The 20,542-nt window shown below is 35.5% G+C and overlaps 1 protein-coding gene across 8 annotated transcripts in view; it reads left to right on the top strand.

Annotated features, from left to right (window-relative positions):
• Positions 1-20,542, top strand: part of COL19A1 (collagen type XIX alpha 1 chain) — a 178,440-nt gene that overhangs the window by 7,581 nt on the left and 150,317 nt on the right. For all 8 annotated transcript variants that reach the window (XM_083856904.1, XM_083856907.1, XM_083856906.1 and 5 more), the window contains exons 3-4: positions 3,716-3,790; positions 4,300-4,399. In XM_083856904.1, the coding sequence (XP_083713030.1) occupies positions 3,716-3,790; positions 4,300-4,399 (175 nt within the window). The remainder of the gene's footprint in view (positions 1-3,715; positions 3,791-4,299; positions 4,400-20,542) is intronic.

Raw genomic sequence — 20,542 nt, 5'->3', positions numbered from 1 at the left:
TAAGAGAGAAGACAGTGATGTGCCTGCTTGGTCTACATAAATTAGTATTTTCAAGATTATTGGATTAATTTAATATTAATAAGCTCATAGCTAGAACTCATTGATTTATAAAGATCCAGGCCAAATTTTTTGTATGGGCAGGTAAACTCATGAATTTAATGATAAGTTAACTTCACCGTTGATATCACTGGTTGAATATGAATTTTTTAGTTCAGTTCCCACAGATGTTGTTTTATTACATGCAGAGCAATCTAGTGTATAAATGTAAGCTTGTTCTTCTTACTATTTCATTAATTTTATTGTAATGTATTTTAACAGGCCAAATAGGTTCATGGTTTCCCACTGGATTAGCAGTAAGGGTTTATCTTGTTTATTTTCTTTCCTGAATATCTGTCAAGTTTCCTGCACGTCTTCATTGAAGCCTATAAAAGCTGGGTAGTTGAAAAACTAGACGTCCTTTACTGCATTGCTAAAATCAGCCTCATAAAGCAAAGTTGTTACAGTCCATGCCAGTATGCAGAAAGCCTTCTAGCATAAAGCTCACAAGTCCCAAGCGGGAGTAGCAGCATCTTATCAGTAGCAGCAGCAACAACAACAACGGCATTCGTGATCTGTGTTCCATGAGCATCTTTAGCATTCACAAAGCACTGCATTTCATTCTATTTTTAACCAATCAGGTGGAAACACTATGTTACTACAGTCTTGCTGGACCTATCCTAAGCTAAGATTGATGTGTGAAAGTACTGGAATTTCTTACACGGATTCTATGTATATAAAACTCTATCTTGTTCTATCTAAGAATACTTAGCAAGGCTACATTGTTTTTGTTATGACTAGAACTTAGTTAACTTTGCAAAAGGCAATGCTACTTGAACTTTAAACTAGGCTTTAGGGCTTCTCTTACTAACTAATACAGGCTCTTATTTGTTTAAGGCACTCTACTTATTTAAAACTAAACCTGCATTTCTACCTCATGTCTATGTGGATTTATGTATTTTGGTTTATTTGACAGTTTTAATTCAACCCTTGCATTTCTGAAGACCCCTGGGCCTGTGTGGATGGGGCCCACAGGGATTTTACATCCCCACAAATATCTTCATGTAGACCTTGTCATTCAGCTGCCCACATGTTGAATGGGCAGATTGCCTATTTTGTCTCAGGCTAAAGAAAATTTAAGGATCTGCTAGCAGTACTAAAAATCATGGAAGAGGTTAACTATACAAGCTGTAATTGCAGAAAGAATTTTCATCACTCTATAGTAATGAAAGTTGTCAGTCTTGGTATGGAGAGGGTTTGGATGTGTTATTTGAGAGTTTTCCCTTAGCTCTGTGGTAAAAGGAATAGCACTGAACTAGAGGAGTGCATCAGCAGCATGCAATAGAAGATTCACCCTAACTCTTTCAGTTCTTCTGGGGATGTGGAATACAAACAAGTAACTAACACTTAGATGGCCTGTCTGTGCTGTGACTGTTATGCCACTGATAAAAATAGGTCCATGGTCCAGTCTGTGGCATGTGAGGAATCATTGCTATCATCTGGATAACACAAAAATTAAGGCTTGAGTCTTTATTTGGACTTGGAAGAAAGTGGCTGTGGGGAATAGACTCGAACTTTCTAATCTTTCACTGCTCAACACTCATGTAAGTTAATACTGAAAAGAAAAGCACACTTGTGTCCCAGGCTCTCTAAAGCTTAAATCAGTTTAGGGTAAATTCAGCAATAAGTACACTCTGTCTGCTCTTATAAGTACTGTCAAGAATTTAACCAAAAAGAGAATCTGCCTTGAAATTTATTGAAAATTTTTGTAAAAAAGCCCTTAGGAAACATGTAGATATGAGAAAACTATCTGTCCACTTATGACTGACATTCTTTTGCAACTCCAGCCATAAATGGCTTCCTTTACTCCAGCTTATTTCTTAGAGCTATAGTCATGTAAATGTACCCTAAGAACATTCATTGTTTTAGAGTGTAGAATATAGAATTCTGTAGTTTAATAATCTATATTTGATTGAAGGTTGAGGTTTGTAAACTAAAGGGTATCTAAGGTGAACCTGTTTCTGTCCCATGCTGTGTTTGTATATATCAACTGGTGTACTGAAATTGCTATGTTACTGTGTAATTCCAGCAAATGCTTTTCTCACTGTATAAAACTTCCTGCTAACCAAGAATGATGAAAGATTTCACTTCAGAACTTACAACATGAATATTCTTTACAGTTTGGCATCTTTTCTAGGGAAAGGAAATTTACAGAGTTTTTCATGCATATATTTCATCTCATTTATCATGAAACTCTATCTGTAGAGAAAAACACGCATATCCGCGTATTTATGGATCTATATAATGGAAAGAAAAAATATTATTCCCTTAGAGCCTTAGAAGCAAACTAATTTATCTGTGGTGTTACTTGTAGTAGTCAATGGTTAGATGTAACTGTAATTTTACATGTGGAGGACATAATGAATCTTACCCCATAAAAAAAGAAATAAAATGTTTTGCTCTGTCTATTCTTTAAAGAGTTGATATAATTTTCATTAACCATGTTATCAGGAGGTGTCTTTATGTCTGAATTATATGGTATGGTTTCACTTCTACTAGTTATTTCCAATTAGCCATTCTTAATCCAGATCAAATACTGAAATATATTTAATAGCATTTAAGAGTTTTGAAGGCAAAAATACTTTCTACATAACTACAGAATGAATGACAAATTTCACAAGCTTTAAGATTACAAATATAGCTATTTTCAATACCAATATTTTGTCTGGTTTCTCTTACAAAACATTTAAATATAGATGATTTCCAGGTTAATCATAGAACATGGCTTACTTTTTTCATTGAACTAATGCTTCAGAAAACGCCTTGACCTGCACTGCTCAGCAGCTTCAGATACACCTTGGACATATTTTTAGTTGCATCAGCTCACAAAGCTCTGTGCTTGATAAGTTGACAGGGCAAATATCATAACTTGTCATTTTTGATTTGCTAGTTTTTTTAGGATTTAGCAGGGCTGTTTGCAAAACTTGTTAACCAGAAAGCCTTATTTCTGACACCTGCACAAAAGTGACATATTTCTGTATTTCTATGGACATTCCTGTATATCTATTAAAAAAGAGTATAAAGGACTTACTGCAAGTAAGAAGAAATAATTACTATTTTGCATACTAGTAATACAGTGTCTTATCTAACGTTTCAGTTAGATTTAACCTCAGATTACCATGTTCCAAATTTTAGAACATTCTGTTTGCTTACCAAAATGCTTTGGTTCAGACTTAGTCCCCTTCTTAATTTTCAGGCTTTTTTTCCCCCAAAATATAATATTTCCATATTCATGAATGGGGGAAAATATTTTCTGGTATTACAGTGAGAAATACAAAAAGAACCTGGAGCAGATATTACTGCTTTATAGTGTTGTAAATGGAAACAGCATGGTAAGAATTTAATGGTTTTCTTCTGGCTATATTGTTTATATGAACTTTAACCACAGGCAGCTGAATTAAAATGTGATACAGATTCTATCTGCTTATATTATTGGAAGTGTAATATAAAATCTACTCTCACTTAGATTTTGTAATTTGGTTTGCTGCTGCTTTTCATATCCTAAAGAAACAAAAAGAAACATTCTTGTCAAAATTACCATAACTGCCATGATAGTTTGTTCAATTTCTGTTAATTTGATAACATTTTACGATAGATACTAAACTGTGTTCTCTTGAAGGTGCTGTGTGCCCTTTAATGAAAAAAGTTGCCCGTCATCTCAAACTAATCAACAGAGACAGTCTTGCTGTATCAGGTAAATGACCAAGCTAATATGGATATCTATATTAATTAGCTGGTAATGGTTACTGGATGTAATCATAGTCTGACTGAAGCTGGCTTTAAAATTGAAAGGTTAGGACAGAATGCCATCCCCAACCATGAAAAACTGCTGCTGCTCTCAGGAAGGTGATGTTAAAATCAGAACATATTTTTCCTTAAATATTGGTTCAAGTTCAGCAGCCACATTAATTTCCATGATTTTTTTACAATCATCCTACCTTCTTATCAATTAAGATGATAAAAGGAACTAGCAAATTAATTTTTCAGGTTTTAAAGTCATCTACCAAGTGAATTTTGCATGAATAGTTTTAATAAAATAAATATTGAAAGTTTCTGTGACTTCAAGTTCTGCTTTTTAAAATAGCTTGTCAGTCCATATTCTAGAAATGCTAAAATGTTTGTATTCAAGTATGCTAAAAATGATTATTTACTTACAGTTTTTAAATTCCATTGAATCATATCATACTGTGTTCTATTTTACAGGGTTTGATCTGGCAGAAAGCTTTTCTTTAAGGCAAACATCTTGTGGTGGGGAAAAGATCTGTTTTAAACTGGGAAGTGCACCTCTCATTAGAGATACAAGGTAAGATACTACTTTCATGCTTAGCTTTTAAGAGATAGAGCTCAGACTCAATGCTACTAACTGAGTCACTGAACATATATCCAAAGAATGCTGCAGAAAGCAATACGGTTCTTTCTAGGCTTTTTCAGTTTTTTTTTCTGTGGGAAGCATTTTGATTTTGTTGCATCTTCCTTCTAGAATCTGAGAGTATGTAAGTAAGTTAATTGTGAATAGCACTTTCTCAAATCATGTTTCTAATACTGAAAATTCTACTGTTAATATGTTAATACTTATAAAACAAAGGAAACAAATAACTTTCATGGTATGACAGGAAGTATTATACTGATCTCCCTCAGTGAAGTTGTCTGTCCTCTCTCTCACTACTGCTGGCAAGGTTAAAAAGAGAGAGTAACACCATTTCCTTGAATGCTATATTTTTTTATTTTCCTGGTACCCACATTTTGCTTTTTGGCAGCAACAGAACAGTGGGCACTCAGTGTAGGCAAAATCCTATTCCAGGAAAGGGTGGGATGAAAAGCAAGAGACTGCATGAAAAATCAAAAGGATAGTGAAAGAGAGTAAGGCACAATTGGATTGTATGGATTTAAGTTTGCATAGGGACAAGGAAATGTCAAGAAGCAGTTAGGAATGTAGTTTCAAGTTCCCTGTGCTCAGTGTAGAGAGAGGATCATCTCAGAACTTCTTGGTTGAGATGTGCTCTGAGTCATGGGACTGTGGTTTCTGTACAGCATGTTCCTGTGGTGACGAGAGAAGCAACTGTATTCCCATGTCTTCAGGTTGGGTATTTTGTGTTGCAAGAGGTCTGGCTCCAGCTTGCCTAGTAAAAAAACACACCTGGTCCTTGGACTTCCCCTTTGCTTGGATCCTAGGCATAGCACAGAGGGACTGTGAGTACCATGAGGCCAGGGGGAAGGAAGAAAAGAGTTGAAGGCACCCAGACACAAAACAAAGTGATCTATGTGAGAGAAGTGTGACTACAGAAAGAGTTTATCTAGCAATTTAGAATATTTAGGTTCTCTAAGTTTTTCTGATATATTAATACTGTAAGTGCAAGTTTTCATGCTTGTATAATTCTGCAAAGTTAAACTAATCACAATATTTTTTTTCAAATACATTGGACGCTAGCTTTTGAAGGAAAATTCACTAGACAAAATTATTTGACACAAAGAGTTCTCCTTGTTTATTAGGGCCTTTCCAGTATTATCCAGATTGTCTTTAGAAGAGGAGCAGGTGATAGTAGGTACCACCCATAAATATCTTTACTAAAAATATTTTGAGAGATTTTTAGTAAAAAAACTTTCCTTTTAAAAAAAATTAATAATTTTTTTTTCAATTTATGGGAATTTGATGGAAACATGAGATTATAGAAGGGTAGAAAATGAAGGCAATAACAAAAAATGTGGAGCAATTTTCCTTTGGGAATAAGAAACTAAGTAGTGCTAAGAAGTGCATCTTGTGCGCTGAATTTATTTTGGAACAGTAAGAAAATCAGTGCCAAAAATAGAACAGAAAGAAGCTAGAAATTACAAAAGGGTGAATTATTTAAAATTCATATCACTTTGATGTAAAATTCTTGATTCAAAGTACTGATTTCTGAGAATTTCTGAGTTGTTTCAGAATTGGTCTGAGAGGTCACGTTGAGGTTAAAAAACATAAAGCTTTTTTCTTGGCTTTATTTAGTAGGCATAATACTAATGTCTGTTTCTTCTTCTTTCGAAAACTGTTTATAAGTGAAGGGAATGAAAATGGGGAATTCACACCAGAGCTGATAGCTGTGACCTAACAAAGCCCTAGCTATTTGCAGGGAAAGTCACAATGGTTCTTTTGTTTGGCCTTTTTTTTTTGCGCTATATATATAATTTTTCCTATATTTTATCTCATCAGCTTTTTGGAGGAAGAGAAAAATGGCTAGTTTTTCTTCATTGTCAGTGTAACTTGGTCAGGGGCTAAAGCATTTCAGTTAGGGGTAAACCTGGAAGGGAGATGGCTTGGCTTTCATGGTCTCTTGTTCTCACGTTCCCCATCATCCCTGTTATTTTCTTCTGCATATCCTCATTAAAGAAAAAAACTAAAGAGAAGATCTTTCTAGTTTCCCCTAAAAATGTGCATCTCTAATGGATGAAAAATTTAGCTGGATGGAGCAACTGAGATGATGACTAATAAAATGCATATCAGTGCTAATATATGAATACAGTTAGCCAGAAAATTATTATCATGTTATTGATGATAATAAGGTACAAGATAAGATTTTCAGTCAGCTTGTTATGCAAGTAAGTACTACCTCATACGTATATATTTCTGAACAATAAAAAGGTTAAAAGTATTTTCAATAACATTCAAGCATAGCAGAATTTTTTTTTTAAATTCTTGTTCTTCATGCCAATAATCTTGCTCATCCCTTATTAACCTTTCTTCACAGAAATGCAATTAAAAGATGAATTCTATTCTTAATTATTTCAGTTTGTTGAATATAAAATGGCTTTCTGATATTGAGTTAACGCTTTGGACAAATGTTTTTTTTTTTAAATTTGTTTGAAGTGTTTTACTTTTTAAACTCTTCTGAAGTTTTAGGGTGTTTTTTTTAAATAAGGGCAGATGGTCAGGAGCACGAAGTGAGGTTTTGGGTTTTTACATGGTAGGGTTACAATAAAGGATTGTAACCTTGGGTATCTGTCATCATAACCTTATAATTTACTATCTCAGTTACCCATGTACAGTATCTTTTAATTAATTATTTTTATTTAAACCTACTTCTCTTACATTATGTCAGGTTTTGTGGTTCAAGACCCCTTGTGTTATTAGATGGCTTTAGGGATCATTCTACCTCAGAAAATATTTTAGTAGACGTGGTGTGCAGTAAGCAGCAGAACAGTGTTTGTTATCCATCCTGCAGGAAATTGAGAGTATCTGATTAAGCTGACTAGCAAGTATCAAGTAACTTGGCACATCTCCTCTTGCATTTCATTCATTCAGTTGTAGTGTGGGTAATACAAAGCTATGCTGTGCCATTTTTCTTCTGTGATGCCATTTTGGTTTTTTTCAATGGACCTGGAGTAGTGTTTCACCTATTTATATGTTGTAAATAATTTACAATGCACTGTCAGCTTGGGAAATTGATTACATTTATTTATGTTGGACTTCAGCTGCAGGTCTTTATCTCTTTCTGTGATGCACTTCTGTATATATTTTGTCTTGTGATAGCAGATGGATAGCTTTCTTTGTGCTTTATGTAAATGACTGGAAAATATTAATTTAATGCCAGTAATACTTTCCTGATTAAAACTGTGAATTGCTTATTGAAGTTCTTTGTGGACTTTAACAGAAATTATTCCTGAGGAAAGAAGTGTATCTGAGCTTTTGAGTCATAAAGAAACTCGTATAAAGTTAGGTGGACAGTCTAATTATATAGTCATAATCACACCACAGAATCATAGAATAATAGTAAGTATACAATGGTTTCGTTTTATCTCAACAAATACCTTATAGAGTCATATTTCTTCTCCAGACTTTACTGCCCATGTAGTTTATTCCAGTGTGGGACAGAGTTTGCTGGCAAAGGAGAACAGGGTTTTGTGCTGGTAGCATTCCTTTAGACCTGCCAGCAGTATTTGATACTTCTAGCCTTTTAGGCTAATCTTTGTTCTTCAGTTGACTTAGAATAAATAGTTCTATGATGAATTAATTTCACTTTTCTTTTCTAAAGATGCATCAGACGTCAGTTGTTCCTCATTCTCACTTTTCTGGGTTGATGGTGGGCCATCTTTTCTTCTTCTGAAAGCACCAATAAAGGAGATAACAAGCTGGTTTCGGCTCAGTTTCAGAATGTTTTTGAAATGGATGTTCATGATTAGCAAATCTTCATGGTGTAGTCACAGCTTTCTTATTTTGTAGTTTGTTTGGCTTGACAAACCATATTAATTTACTGAGGAGATTATCATAGCTGGCTGTTAAACGAGCTGAGTTATACAAGTTGGGATTACTCTCACGATTCTTTCAGGAATTCTTCCCCTTTCGTTGTAAGATACTACAAAAGAGCTTGGATTTTGACTGTATTTGGACTATGAACTCCACAGCAAAGTTGTTACTCACTGCTGCCAGAAGAGTTGTGGCTTGGGCCATATTTCAGAGAAAGTTTTTCACCTCCTTGAGATTTCTAGTTACTGGAGGAAGAAATACCATTCCCACTTGCCTCAGTAAATTCCAGGTGGGAGGATTCTTTCTGCTAAGATCAGAAATCAGAGATAAATAATACCTATGTGGGGTTTTCTGTTTCTTTTTAGTGCTAACCTTCTTAATCACGAAAAAATGTGGGGAGAATTCCATTTTCCTGGAGCACAGTTGGCATCAAGTGAGGAGGTGTGCTCACTGTTAGAAGCCTTTCCACAGCCAGCAATTTGCTTTCCCAAAGCTACCTATGTGATTTTGCAGCCATTACTTCGCTGTCTGTTCTCTGGCTGTATCTGCTGAGACCACTCTCACAACCAAACTGAAAAAATACTGAGTTCCTTTCATAAACTTCAGCTCTTCATGAAGGTCTTCACAGGCATGATTTTTTAATTATTTTTGGAAATGAGTCTTGTTTCGAGCAGAAGAATTAGTTTCAACAGTCTTAAAAATATTTTAAGATGCAATTTAGGAAGTTTTTTACCAATTTCTTAAAAAGTATATAGAATAGACAGATGTGATAATCACTGGTTTCCAAAAAAATTCATTGAAGACTTTTAAAGTGTGACTGAAAATGGCAAAAAGGTATTATCCCAGTTTTGAGGCAGTAGTTACAATTATTCCAACCAGCTTTTATCTGTGCTCACACAAAGTCCTGCTAGCCTTTGGTCTGTCAAAATAATATGCAAGAAAACACCTCTCCTTTACTATATCATGTATTTAATTGAGGTCATTTGAGCAGTTGGAGCCAACAATGCTGAGACTGAAATGTCTGGTATTTTGGTTACAGGGTATTTTCAAGAAAAAGGCCTTGCCTTTGGAATTTGATTCCTGAGTGTGGGAGCCTGGATGTAGTACAGATTAAAGTAATTGACTAGAATCTGTAGTGATTCAATCTTTCTTTTATCCTGAAATAGTGTATTTTGTGTTTATTTCCAGAAACTTCAACACTTACTCTATTGTAGAAATTAAAAAGAAGGAAAACATAGTGACTACTTTTGAAAGAACAAAATGATGTTGTACCTGCCTTATAAATACCAGTTATTTCATTTCATGGCTAAGGAGAAAAATGGGGCTTCTTACCATGTAAAATGACTGACCAATGCTTCAAGAATAATCACCTGTGAATGTCTTTCTGCATTTTTGGGCTTGTTTTCTACCTGAAAATTTGATATATGCCGATTTTAATGTCCATACTGAGTTTGAATCATTGTACAATTTAACCTGCAATTTACTATGCAAAAAGAATTGGAAAATCAAAGATAAAGACAGAGGTGGCAGGAGGGAAGAGTTTATTTTAAAATGTATAGCATTTACATTAAAAGCATACTGTGAGGGAACAGAGAGTTAGAAAATCTTTTTTAATTAAGTCACTGACTGTAACAAATTAGGATTCTTTGATCTGTACTGTGTTCCCCTGACAGTGGAGCACTTAGTGGGGCAGTGTCATACCAGTTGAAATGGTGAAACACTGTTGGATGAAGTAGACTCTTTCTTTTCCTTTTTTTTCCTAGTGATGATGTTCTTCCTGTAAATAAAGGGAAGAGGCTTTTGTGAGGTGTGTACTTTAAGAGCACTGCTCCACAATAAGAGTGTGCAGGAGACCAGCAGTGTTCGTGTGGAATCCCATGTGCCTCATGGCAGGCAATAAACAAATCCAAATAAACAAAGCCAAAATTATTATTTGGAAGAAAATACAGTTAGGAGCTTGCTTTCACACCACCCATCTCCATCTCTCAACCTCATCTCATTTCCTTCACATCAGCATCAGCCTCTCTGTTCAGCAAGGCTGGTGGCTGATCCCTGTGGCAGTGTCATCTCAGCAGTCACAGTAGGGAGGGAGCAAGATAGGCTGTCCCCAGCCCCAGCAGCATTGCCTTTAGCAGAAACAAACCCTGAAACTGTTTCTTCAGTTTGTAATGGTTTAACCTGCCCTGTGGAAAACAATCCCAGTGTTCCGATTAAAACGCCATCTGCAATTTCACTTTTGCTATATATTCCTGTAGGGAAATCCTTCCTATTTTCATCTGATATGGATGCCAAGACTATTTTTCAGTTTTCTTGTTTAAAACAGCAAAATGTAAAAAATGTAGATTTTCATAGATACTGCAATAGCAAGACAAAGTTATTATGTTATTAGATTTCTAGACTCAGCAGGAGATATTTACCTAGATGCTTCTCAATGACCCTTGTTCAAAAACTTGGGCACAAATTCTGAAGCGGGTTGTTTCATTGACCAATATGTTAACTGAAGGAGCCTTAAGTAATGCCAGAGTGTGAGGAACTCGTAGAAAAGTTTACAAGGCTCTTACTCCCTGCCAAATATGCTGATTTTTAAAATCTTTGCAGTGTTTTCTTGGTTTATCTTGGCCACCTTTTTTTGAAGCAAAAATCCGTCAAAAAATGGGTAGAAGGACAATGTAGATCTAAGTCTTTGATAGTCTTAGAACAAAAGTGCAGTTGCAAAACCAGTACACAGATGAAGTTTTTTGGAAAACCAGAAGAGCTATGGGTATCTACAGCCATGCTATATGCAGCCATACAGAATTCAGTGATATGCACTGGGCATAATGCACGTAGCTGAGGATAGGCTGTAGCCCCATTATGTTCTATATAGAGACTGAAAGATCATTTATCAGTTTTGCTGATTGAGCTGAGAGGATTCAAGTGTCTTTATAAAATGCATATAATTTTTCTAGCTGAAGCAATGGTGCCACATGCTTCAAAAGTAATTTATCAGCAGACTGGAAAAAACCTCAAAACAACAATCAACCATGTAATAAATCAGATCTTTCTTTTTCTGGCTTTTGTGATTTAATGGTGTGTAATCTAGTTTGCTTCAGCTATGCTGTCAGGTTTTTGTCCTCTGAACTAAAGTTGCATCTACAAAAAGATGTTTGTGCTGATATATCTGTGTTTACACTGAACCTTTTTGTTTAAACATGTCATAGAGATATCATACCATTCCCCCACTTTCCTCTGAGTTTTTAGGTTTTATAGCTAAAAATAGTTCATGGACTGCCTCACAATGAAACTGCCTGGTGTTTTTTTCATTACCCTAATTTTCATTTATATTCATTTGGTTCTGAAAACTTTTTGGCCTCTAACATTTCTATGTGGTTAGCTCTTTACAGTTTTTATCATCATGCTATGAAGTATTTTTTGTTTATGGAGATAACTTGACAAAATTTTAAAAATACTTCTTTGATTTTAAATGGACAGTATAGTTCTGGGTTTTTTACTTAGAGGTCGGGGTATCAATTTGAGTTCAGTCCTAAGTGTACAGAGTTCGCTAATTGCAGTCTTGCCTGTCTCAAGTGAATATTTCTCATGCCACAAACTCATTTCAGAACTTGGAATGATTTAATAAACTTCAACTTGAAAAACAATCTGTAATCTATAGAAACAAGATGTTCAGATATTGGTTTATTAGCAGACCCACATGCTAGAGATCATGTTATTTTTGGATTTAGTAAGTGTGCCTAGTCTCAGTATCTCAAAATTCTATTTAAAAAAAAATCCTAAAAATACGCTGGGATTGGGCATGACAATTTAGGCTTTGAATTACGTATTGATGGTTCTTAATATGGCATTACACTTCTAATTTTCATAAGGAAAATAATATATCTTTTATTTTAGGGATTAGACTAGTAATTATTATAACAATGTTAATGTTGAAGTCCTTGATAAGCTTTGATTTACATCTTTTACTCAGTTTTCTTTGTGAACTCTGCTGAGAGTTCTGCTTAGATTAGCTGTTAGGAATTTTTTTTTTGTAGGCCGAGTCATGTGGTGAGGTCCCTATCCCTAGAAGTGTACAAAAGCATATGGATATAGCACTTGAGAACACGGTTTATTGTGGACGCGGTGGTAGTGCTGGGTTGGACTTGAGGATCTTGAAGGTCTTTTCCAACTGTAACAAATCTGCACGTCTATTATTCTGTGGGAGTTTGGTAAGAAATATATATGCTTATAATCTATGGTGAGCAGTATTGGTTTACTCAAATACTTTTGAACGCATATCCCAAAAATATCCATTGGTTAAGGCACGTGGGGTTTGCTTTGGACCGCTCCTGAGAAGTAACAGCACAAATAAAATTATTGAGGGACCATGATTCTATACACCTTTTTTTTCTCTTACTGGGTCTGTCTCTTGCATGAGCAGTTCAGAATGCTAAACGTTAAATGCCAGTTTAAATTAATCTAAGGAACTAAACAAAAAGTATAATAGTGTTCACCAGGAGTGTGTAAATAACAGAACTGATTGCCAAGACTTGCAGCAAGAAGTGCCATTCCAGCCCAGTTCTTGCACTGAGGACCCTCCATGGTGGATGCACTTTGAAATATAGCATGTGCAATTGCAGTATTAAATTATTGCTCTTGCTCAGGATGGACACCTGACTGACAGTGACTTGTACAGAATTAGTAAATAATGCTCACTCATTTTATAGGTAAAAGTAGTATTTGGAAACAGGGGGGTTTGGGATGTGAGTCTTCTATAGCAGTAGTTTGTTTTACTTTTTTTAATATCTCCTGTGAGATTAAGTTGCTGAGAATTAAAATGTTTATCATATGGCTTTATATTCTAATATGAACTGTGGACAATATATTATAAAGACAGTAACTAATAAAAATAAACATATGGACAGAGGCACTAGAAGGAAATTAATTACAAAAGGATTAAATATAAAATGGAAGTTCTAGAAGTACTTTAGTAATGAGGTTGCACATGATGACTTGAATGTCTGAAAAGGAAATGACATCAGATATCTGTTAAGTCAAAAAGGAGCATAGACTTTGAAATTATTTCTTTTTTTTAATAGGCTATTTTTCTTTCCACAATTTTTTTTTTTAATTTAGAAAATTATAAATAATTGCATTACTGTTAGTATGTGGAGACAGATACACTATGCTACCAGGAAATTACATAAACTTAAGATTGGTTTGTTGTGAAAGTGTTAGGAGCACTAAGAAAACACTTTGTGATTCAAGATAGCTGATATGATTTCTTGGAAAGGAAAGTCGTGACTCATTAACCAATTAGAATTCTTGAAAGATCAAAGAATTATAGCATAGCCTTGCTTCTTTTTTCTCCTTAAAAATAAGTTAGAGCTACTCATACGAATTCATATTTATGCCTAAGAGTACATTTCTTACGGCGTCCTTACTTTTTTGATCACAATTAAGTTTAAGTGTCATCTCTTTAAAAAGTTTATTTTGATTTTGTTCAAACACACAAATAAATGTGTGCTACTACCCAGCTGGCTCTAGGTGATCCTGCATGAGCACGGGTATTGGAACAGATGACCTCCAGAAGTTCCTTCCAACCTCAGCCATTCTGGGGTTCAATGATTGTATTATAAGCTATTCTTGTAACAGTTTCTCTTCCTTAAGCATATAATTTCCCATAATATTGGGTATGTAATTCCATTGTCAAGCATGTAAATTACAGGGTAAGTGTGAATTCATCAAAATGCAAGTTTTGTAATGGGGTGATGAGGGAATTAAGTACTTCCTTTTTTCCAACTTCCAAAATATTCTTTTCATCTCATTGCGTGCTTAAATGTTACCATTTTATTTAATGAAAAATATAGGTGATTATAGTGATATTTTCTTCACTGTTATAACTTTTCTACTTTTTATTTACTAGTCTGATATATACACTAGGTAATAGAATTTTCATCAGCAATGCAGATTCTAATCTCAATGTTACTGTTGAAAAAGATGATCATTGTTCATTCCATTTCTGTTATTTTGCATGAAGATTACATGGATGATTTAACCTCAAGTTGCTACAGTTGATGCATTGGTTTAGTGCGAAGCTTTTCTGCTGTGGAGCCTTCACTCCACAGTTTTGAGGAAAGTTTGTGAATTCCTAGCATATCAAGCATCCTTGCCTGGATATAAGACACCTAGCCTAATTGTCCAGTCTGAGAAGGGCTCCTGGTCATATTCAGTGTTCTTTCAAGTTGGGTTTGGTGTGTTCTTTTGATGTGAAGCTTAGAATTCACCTAAATAAAGTGTTTATTGACTTATCTGTATCACTGCTTGAGGTATCCTCTCAAAACATCTGTCTTGAGCCAGATGAAAGACCCCATCTCCCTTTATAAGCTTTGGTTTTTGTTCCTCTTCTAGAACTTTAAACAGAATACCTGGGCACTCCCCAGTTGAATCTGATAGTAACAGGGTTAGCAAGTCACAGGTCTTTGGTCCATCCTGTTAAATATAGTTATGACTCAGCAGACAGCAATGTGGGTATTTTTAAACTGCCTTTATTTTTAACCTCATTTAATTTGTAGTTTACAAAAAAATCTCATTATTAGAGAAATGGTGAGAGTGCAGACTAAGCTGCACATACTCCTGTGTTTGTTGTTTTTTGTTTTTTTTTTTTTTTAACTGGATATTAATTAGAAAGTCTAAGTGCTTAATAAAAAATAACTAATAAAAATAAATTCCAGTTTCTGAAAATCCTAGTACATCTTCTGATGTGACGCAAATAAGGTTTTTGGTAATTTCTTTTCCATACTCATTTACTTAAAAATTGTGAATATTAACAGTTTTTATATACTGTAAAAGAGGACATTATTTATCTAATTATCCTTCTGAGTGTAAGCAGAACACCAGGCTTAAATATGCACGGACTATTCATGCTGTGTGTAGGGGGTGTTAAAGCAAAAGTATGTTCTCTCTGTAGCTTCACTCTTGCAGCTGACAGTTACTTTTTCAGGCCTGACCCTGCTATCTGGTGTCATTAACCTTTCTTACTTAGATCTCTTCTGTTGGTAACTCAATCTTCACTACTTAAACCTTCATTTTTGGGGAGATCAGCTGGAGCCAAGATAGGTAGATATAGCCTTTTTTAACAGAGTTGTAGGCTTTAGTGCCTTTGGTCATGCCTGTGCCGTTTTTCTCAAGCACTTCTTAGCACAGGCGGCTTGCAACTTTAGCCAGGAATGAGTTTGTTTATTTATAGGCAGTCCTGCATGCTGAAGAGGAGGAGTCTAGTTATCCAGACAATTATTTGGGGTTAGCAAAAACAGCACCCCTCAGTTGGGTGCAGCTGCACTCCAAACAGCAGCCCTAGCTCTCCCATTCCAGTGCCAGCTGTGCTGTTGAGCTCACTGTGAGTGCTCAGTGTTCCTCAGAGGGACGCTGGCCTGTGAGATGGTTTGCCCTTTACCATCGGCCAGGGCTGTCCAGGACTTGGCAGAATGAACCCGGGAAGGAAAGGGAGAGCCTGTTCCAAGTGTAATCAGCAGTTCACTTAGCTGGTACTTTTTCCATTGGTTCATTGTAAAAACCTACCAGAAGTTTGGGATGGGGATGAGGGGAGACTAAACAGGAAGAAATTGGGTGTTCTATGGAAATGACATTTTTAGGCTGGGTAGCATGATGTCATGCAGAAATACACAAGGTGCCTTCCAAAACCCCAGCCTGAGAAGTAAAAGGGTGTGAGTCTCTCAGCATGAAGTTCTGCTGGAGCTGACTCACCCTCCTCTATACCAAACTAAAGAGACCAGTGTGATCAGTTAGTGTCTCTAGGTATCTGTACAAATGTCTGAGGAGAAATGGATACTTTGATTTCTTCCTTCTACAGGGAAGATTATATGGATATATAAGCAAAATAATTCCTGATGTCATCTCTCCTTTCCATAATATGAAGCACATTTTCTCTCTGTCTTCATGGCCTCCAATAGACTAATTGTCTACCGTAGTTTGAATTTTCTTTACTTTTTCAGGCAACAACTGCCACTTAAATATAGAAATATTTAATACTTTATGATGGGTCTTGCTTCAGGGTAGGAAGCATATAAAACCATGTGCAGAGCAATTTTCTCTGTCAGTTGCCTGCCAGAGGTTACCGTAATTTTTTTTCATTAACATCATCAGAAGGTTTCTTGATTAGCTGAATAATTTCATTCCATTGTAGATAATCATATTTAGCATAAGAACTTAGTATCTCATTGACTCTAGTGTCTGACAAATAACAGACTAGTCTAATAACTAGACCTGTTGTGTTTGTTTCATTTCTGGGAGCTAACTAGAAGGACCATGTGAATTATGAAACAGCTCCTAAAATGTCAAAATAAAAAACAGATAGATGTTGAAAGAAATGTCTAAAGTTCCTCTGAAAGTATTTAAGTTCTCATCCTCTTCTCTTGATGATTGTTGTCCACAATTTGATTTTAGGATATTTAGGACAGAAAAGTGGCATTTCTGCATAATATCCAAAGACCAAAAAACTTGATGCAATTCTTGAATGAGCTAAAGAAAATTTAAATCTCTGCCATTCTCTTAAGTGTGTCTTAGGTTTAAATTTTTAACAAAGACTGTATCTTTGGAGACAGTCAAACCCACTGAAAAAAAGGACAGATCATCACACTTCTGGATTCTGCTGTTAATCTTCAAAGAAAAAAAATTATTTTGTGTGTGTGTGTGTGTGTGTTGCTCGTGAGAAATGTCAGACCCTAAGTAAATTTTTCTGTAGGGACAGTTGATTTACTAGAGTGGTTCTGAGTAAGGAAAAGTATTGAAGGTTTCTGGGATGTTCACACTGAACAATAAGACCATGTTTTCATGTATGCAGGGTAGTTTCAGTCCCTACAGTGAATCACAGAAATAGAAACCTATTATAAACCTGAGGATGGGGGATGCACGTGTCTGAAGCTCTGTATGTCAGTACTAAAGGGAAAGTAGAATGACCTATATATCTAGGAAGAGCATAATTCTCAACAGGAAATCATTTGAGTTCAAAATAGGTGGTTTTCTCTTGGTTAGTTTCATATTTTCGTGTAGATGGATGTTGCTGCTACTTATGCTGAACAGAGATCTTGCATTCAGAGTGTTTCTTTTGCTTAGATGACCGGAGAAAAACAAATTGAGAGATGGGGAACAAAGAAATAAAAACATGGGTCTCTAGTTCTTTCATACAAGGGAAAGCATATCTTCTCTTTCCCTGCTTTCCCTGAATCATGGAATTGGACAACACTGTCTGGAATACCTCTGCCCCATGCTGCTCAAACCAGCAAGTGTGTAATTCCATCAAAAGTGTTGAAAGCTGCCTTCTACAACATAAGACTCCGAAATTCTTTGTTGACCTGAAATTTCTAAAAACTTCATCAAAATTCAGCAGAATTCTACTTAGGAAAAAGAGAAGGAAATTTATTGTATTTCCTGTTATATATTACTGCTTTTAATTGTGTTGTTCTTATTACTGCTGATTCTTTTTTCCAGAAAACTTAAAATACACAGAAATAGGCTAACTCGGAAAGCAGGCAGTTAGTCTGACATCTTTAAAAATCAAAGGAAGACTGGCCTTTGACTTTTTTAAGGGCAGGAGTTCACCATAATTCCTGTAAATAAGGATACAGAATACTACTGGAGATAAAAGGATAGAATAAAAGTACTTTACACAGGCATAATGGTTTTGGTATTTCTGTACCTCTTTCAAACCATTATTTTTAAAATGCCCTTTAAAATTTTGATATCAATATATTCACTCCAAAAAATTTCTGAACAACCTGTATATTAAGAGTCAACTAATCTATACCTGTTCTGTAAACGAGACCGGAGGCGTGCCGAAGTATATTAAATATTAGGTAAATCCCTCTTCTCAATGCTAAAATAATCTGCAGCTTTGCTTTCAGCAGTACATTTCATGAGTGGGTTGAGCTCTCCATAAGTAATTAATAACTCTTAAGCTGTCTGAATAGTTTCCCTTGAGTTGCATCATATAATGTGTCGTATGAAAACAACTTGAGGCCTAATGTAACATAAAACTATATAGTGCATCTTAATGTGATTTGAGGAAGATGGATGGGAAGGAAATTATTTCTTATTCTGACAGAAAAGACAGCTGTTCTTAGCTTTTATTTGAAATGAATTTGAAATACACTTTCTAGGCAGAGATTAGTGAATTGTTCTGGTTAGTTGATTCCTGTTCTTCTGTTATACCGATAAAGTTAGGTAAAAACTGAGAATCAAAAATATAGCAATTTGCTGTAGAAATATTGATAATCATGTGAAGATTTTTTGTACTTGGTCCACCTGAGCTTTTCTTTATTCATAACGGATCTGAGTTTAAAACCTCTGCAAACATGAAAAAGTTAACATTTCAGTGTCTCCATCACTGAAGTATGAAATAAATCATTATCCAACACAGGAAAGTTTTTTTTAAACTAACTCCTTGAGCTCTGGCCACGAAATTATTGTAACATTGTCATGTTACAAGTGACATATACCAGGTAATGCTATATGTCAGCTGGAAAAGATATGGCTTGCCATAAACTCTAAACATCTCTCACTTCACTCTCAGGAAATGCAAGTTGGCTCATCTTTCTCTTCTTAGAAGATATACAGCAAGCTGGAGGCTTCATTGATACTTGTAAATACGGAAGTTTATCATTACTGTAGTGCATTCTCATTTGATATGGAACAATTAGAGTTCATAAGATTTAAAAATAGATGCTACTTTTCCATTAGTGCTTTTTTTAAAAATAAAAACAAAAGGTAAATAAAAGATTGCCTTACTAAATTTGATATGGGTAACTCAATGCTGCTTTATAAAGATAGAACTAAAACTGTTTATAGCACAGTGAATACACAGTTAATTCATTCATAATTACTTCTTTTAGTATGCTAGCACTAGCAGTTCCAGTTGCTATCTACATTGCAGAACTTTTGAGGAAACAAATGAATAAAGAAATATTTCGCCAAAAATTATTCTATAGTTAATGTTTATAAACAGTGGAAGGTATGCACAAATACAGTGGTATTGTTCATGCAGCATTCTTGTAACTGCTCTTCTGGTAACCTCATAATGTACAGTCATAATATACACCTGTTTTTAGGAAAAATTATGGCTACATTTGACCTAGCAAAAAGGAGGAGAATGCAGCAAAAGTCTTTGCAACTCTCTGTATACATATACTTTAATAGAGTGGCACACAGTTGTTGTGAGAATGTGTGTGTTTATTACCATTCTGGTTGCATTTGCCTCATGTTTTAACCAGTGAAACATGAAGAAATACTTGAATGTATGGATTTGTAACATATCTATGTACAATCTAAAACCTTGTAGTATTGAGGATCTTCCTGCTGGCTATTGATGGTCTCCTCCATTTGCCAGCTGAGGCCTCAGTCCAGCAGACCAGGGTGGTATAAATTCAAACCTCTGTATTCAGTTCATGTGCTTCAATTCCTGCTATTGTTTTCAGTAGTTTCCACCAAGGGTGTGCTTTGCTTTGAGAACACAGTGCTCCATTCATCAACTTTAATTTTTTATTATATACTACTGACAACATGGACAGAGAGAGAGAATCAAACCATCGAAATTCCACCTAAAGTCTAATTTAATCAGACTCTGGCCTCCTGAGTCTGAGAATAATTCAAATTGCCCACTCTCAAGCACCACCCAACCCCTAGTGGCACCTAAAATGAATAATTTTGGACAACTGATTTCCCCTGGCGTCTGGGCATAAATTCCAGGCATGCTTAGAAGCACCATGGCTTAAGCAGACAGGCATGTGACTCCCACCCAAGTTTCATTGTGACTCAAAAATGTGTATAGAGATGGCAGAACATTGCCAATGTCCCTGGAGGTGCCTAAGCCATTGACTGTGCCTCAGTCACACATAGTGAGCTTGGACAGCTTTGGATTCAGCACAAACCACAGCAGTCATGAGTGTTTTGAGTATAGAAGAGGAAGAGAGCACCTTTTTAACAGCCTTAAAGGTTTGAGCAGTCGTCTGGGAAGGATGTCTGGTTTGATAAGGGAATTAAACAAAAATAGGAGAACCTAACTGTTGTTCTACTGAAAAGGATCTTTTCTGTTCATGAAGACCTCAGATTTTTTGCTCCCAGGTGTGATAATGTAATTTTGTTCAGACGCTGTTGTCCAAAAAGGCGTCTGGTTGAGAGATCAGATGCCAAATATACCCTTCTCTGCTTGTCTGTGTTAATTTGTAAGTTCTTTTGTCT

This window comes from Zosterops lateralis (assembly GCF_965231275.1).
Source record: "Zosterops lateralis genome assembly, chromosome: 3".
NCBI classification, from domain to species: domain Eukaryota; kingdom Metazoa; phylum Chordata; class Aves; order Passeriformes; family Zosteropidae; genus Zosterops; species Zosterops lateralis.
Note: the sequence above shows the minus strand (reverse complement) of the source record. Positions and strands in the feature narration are given on the sequence as shown.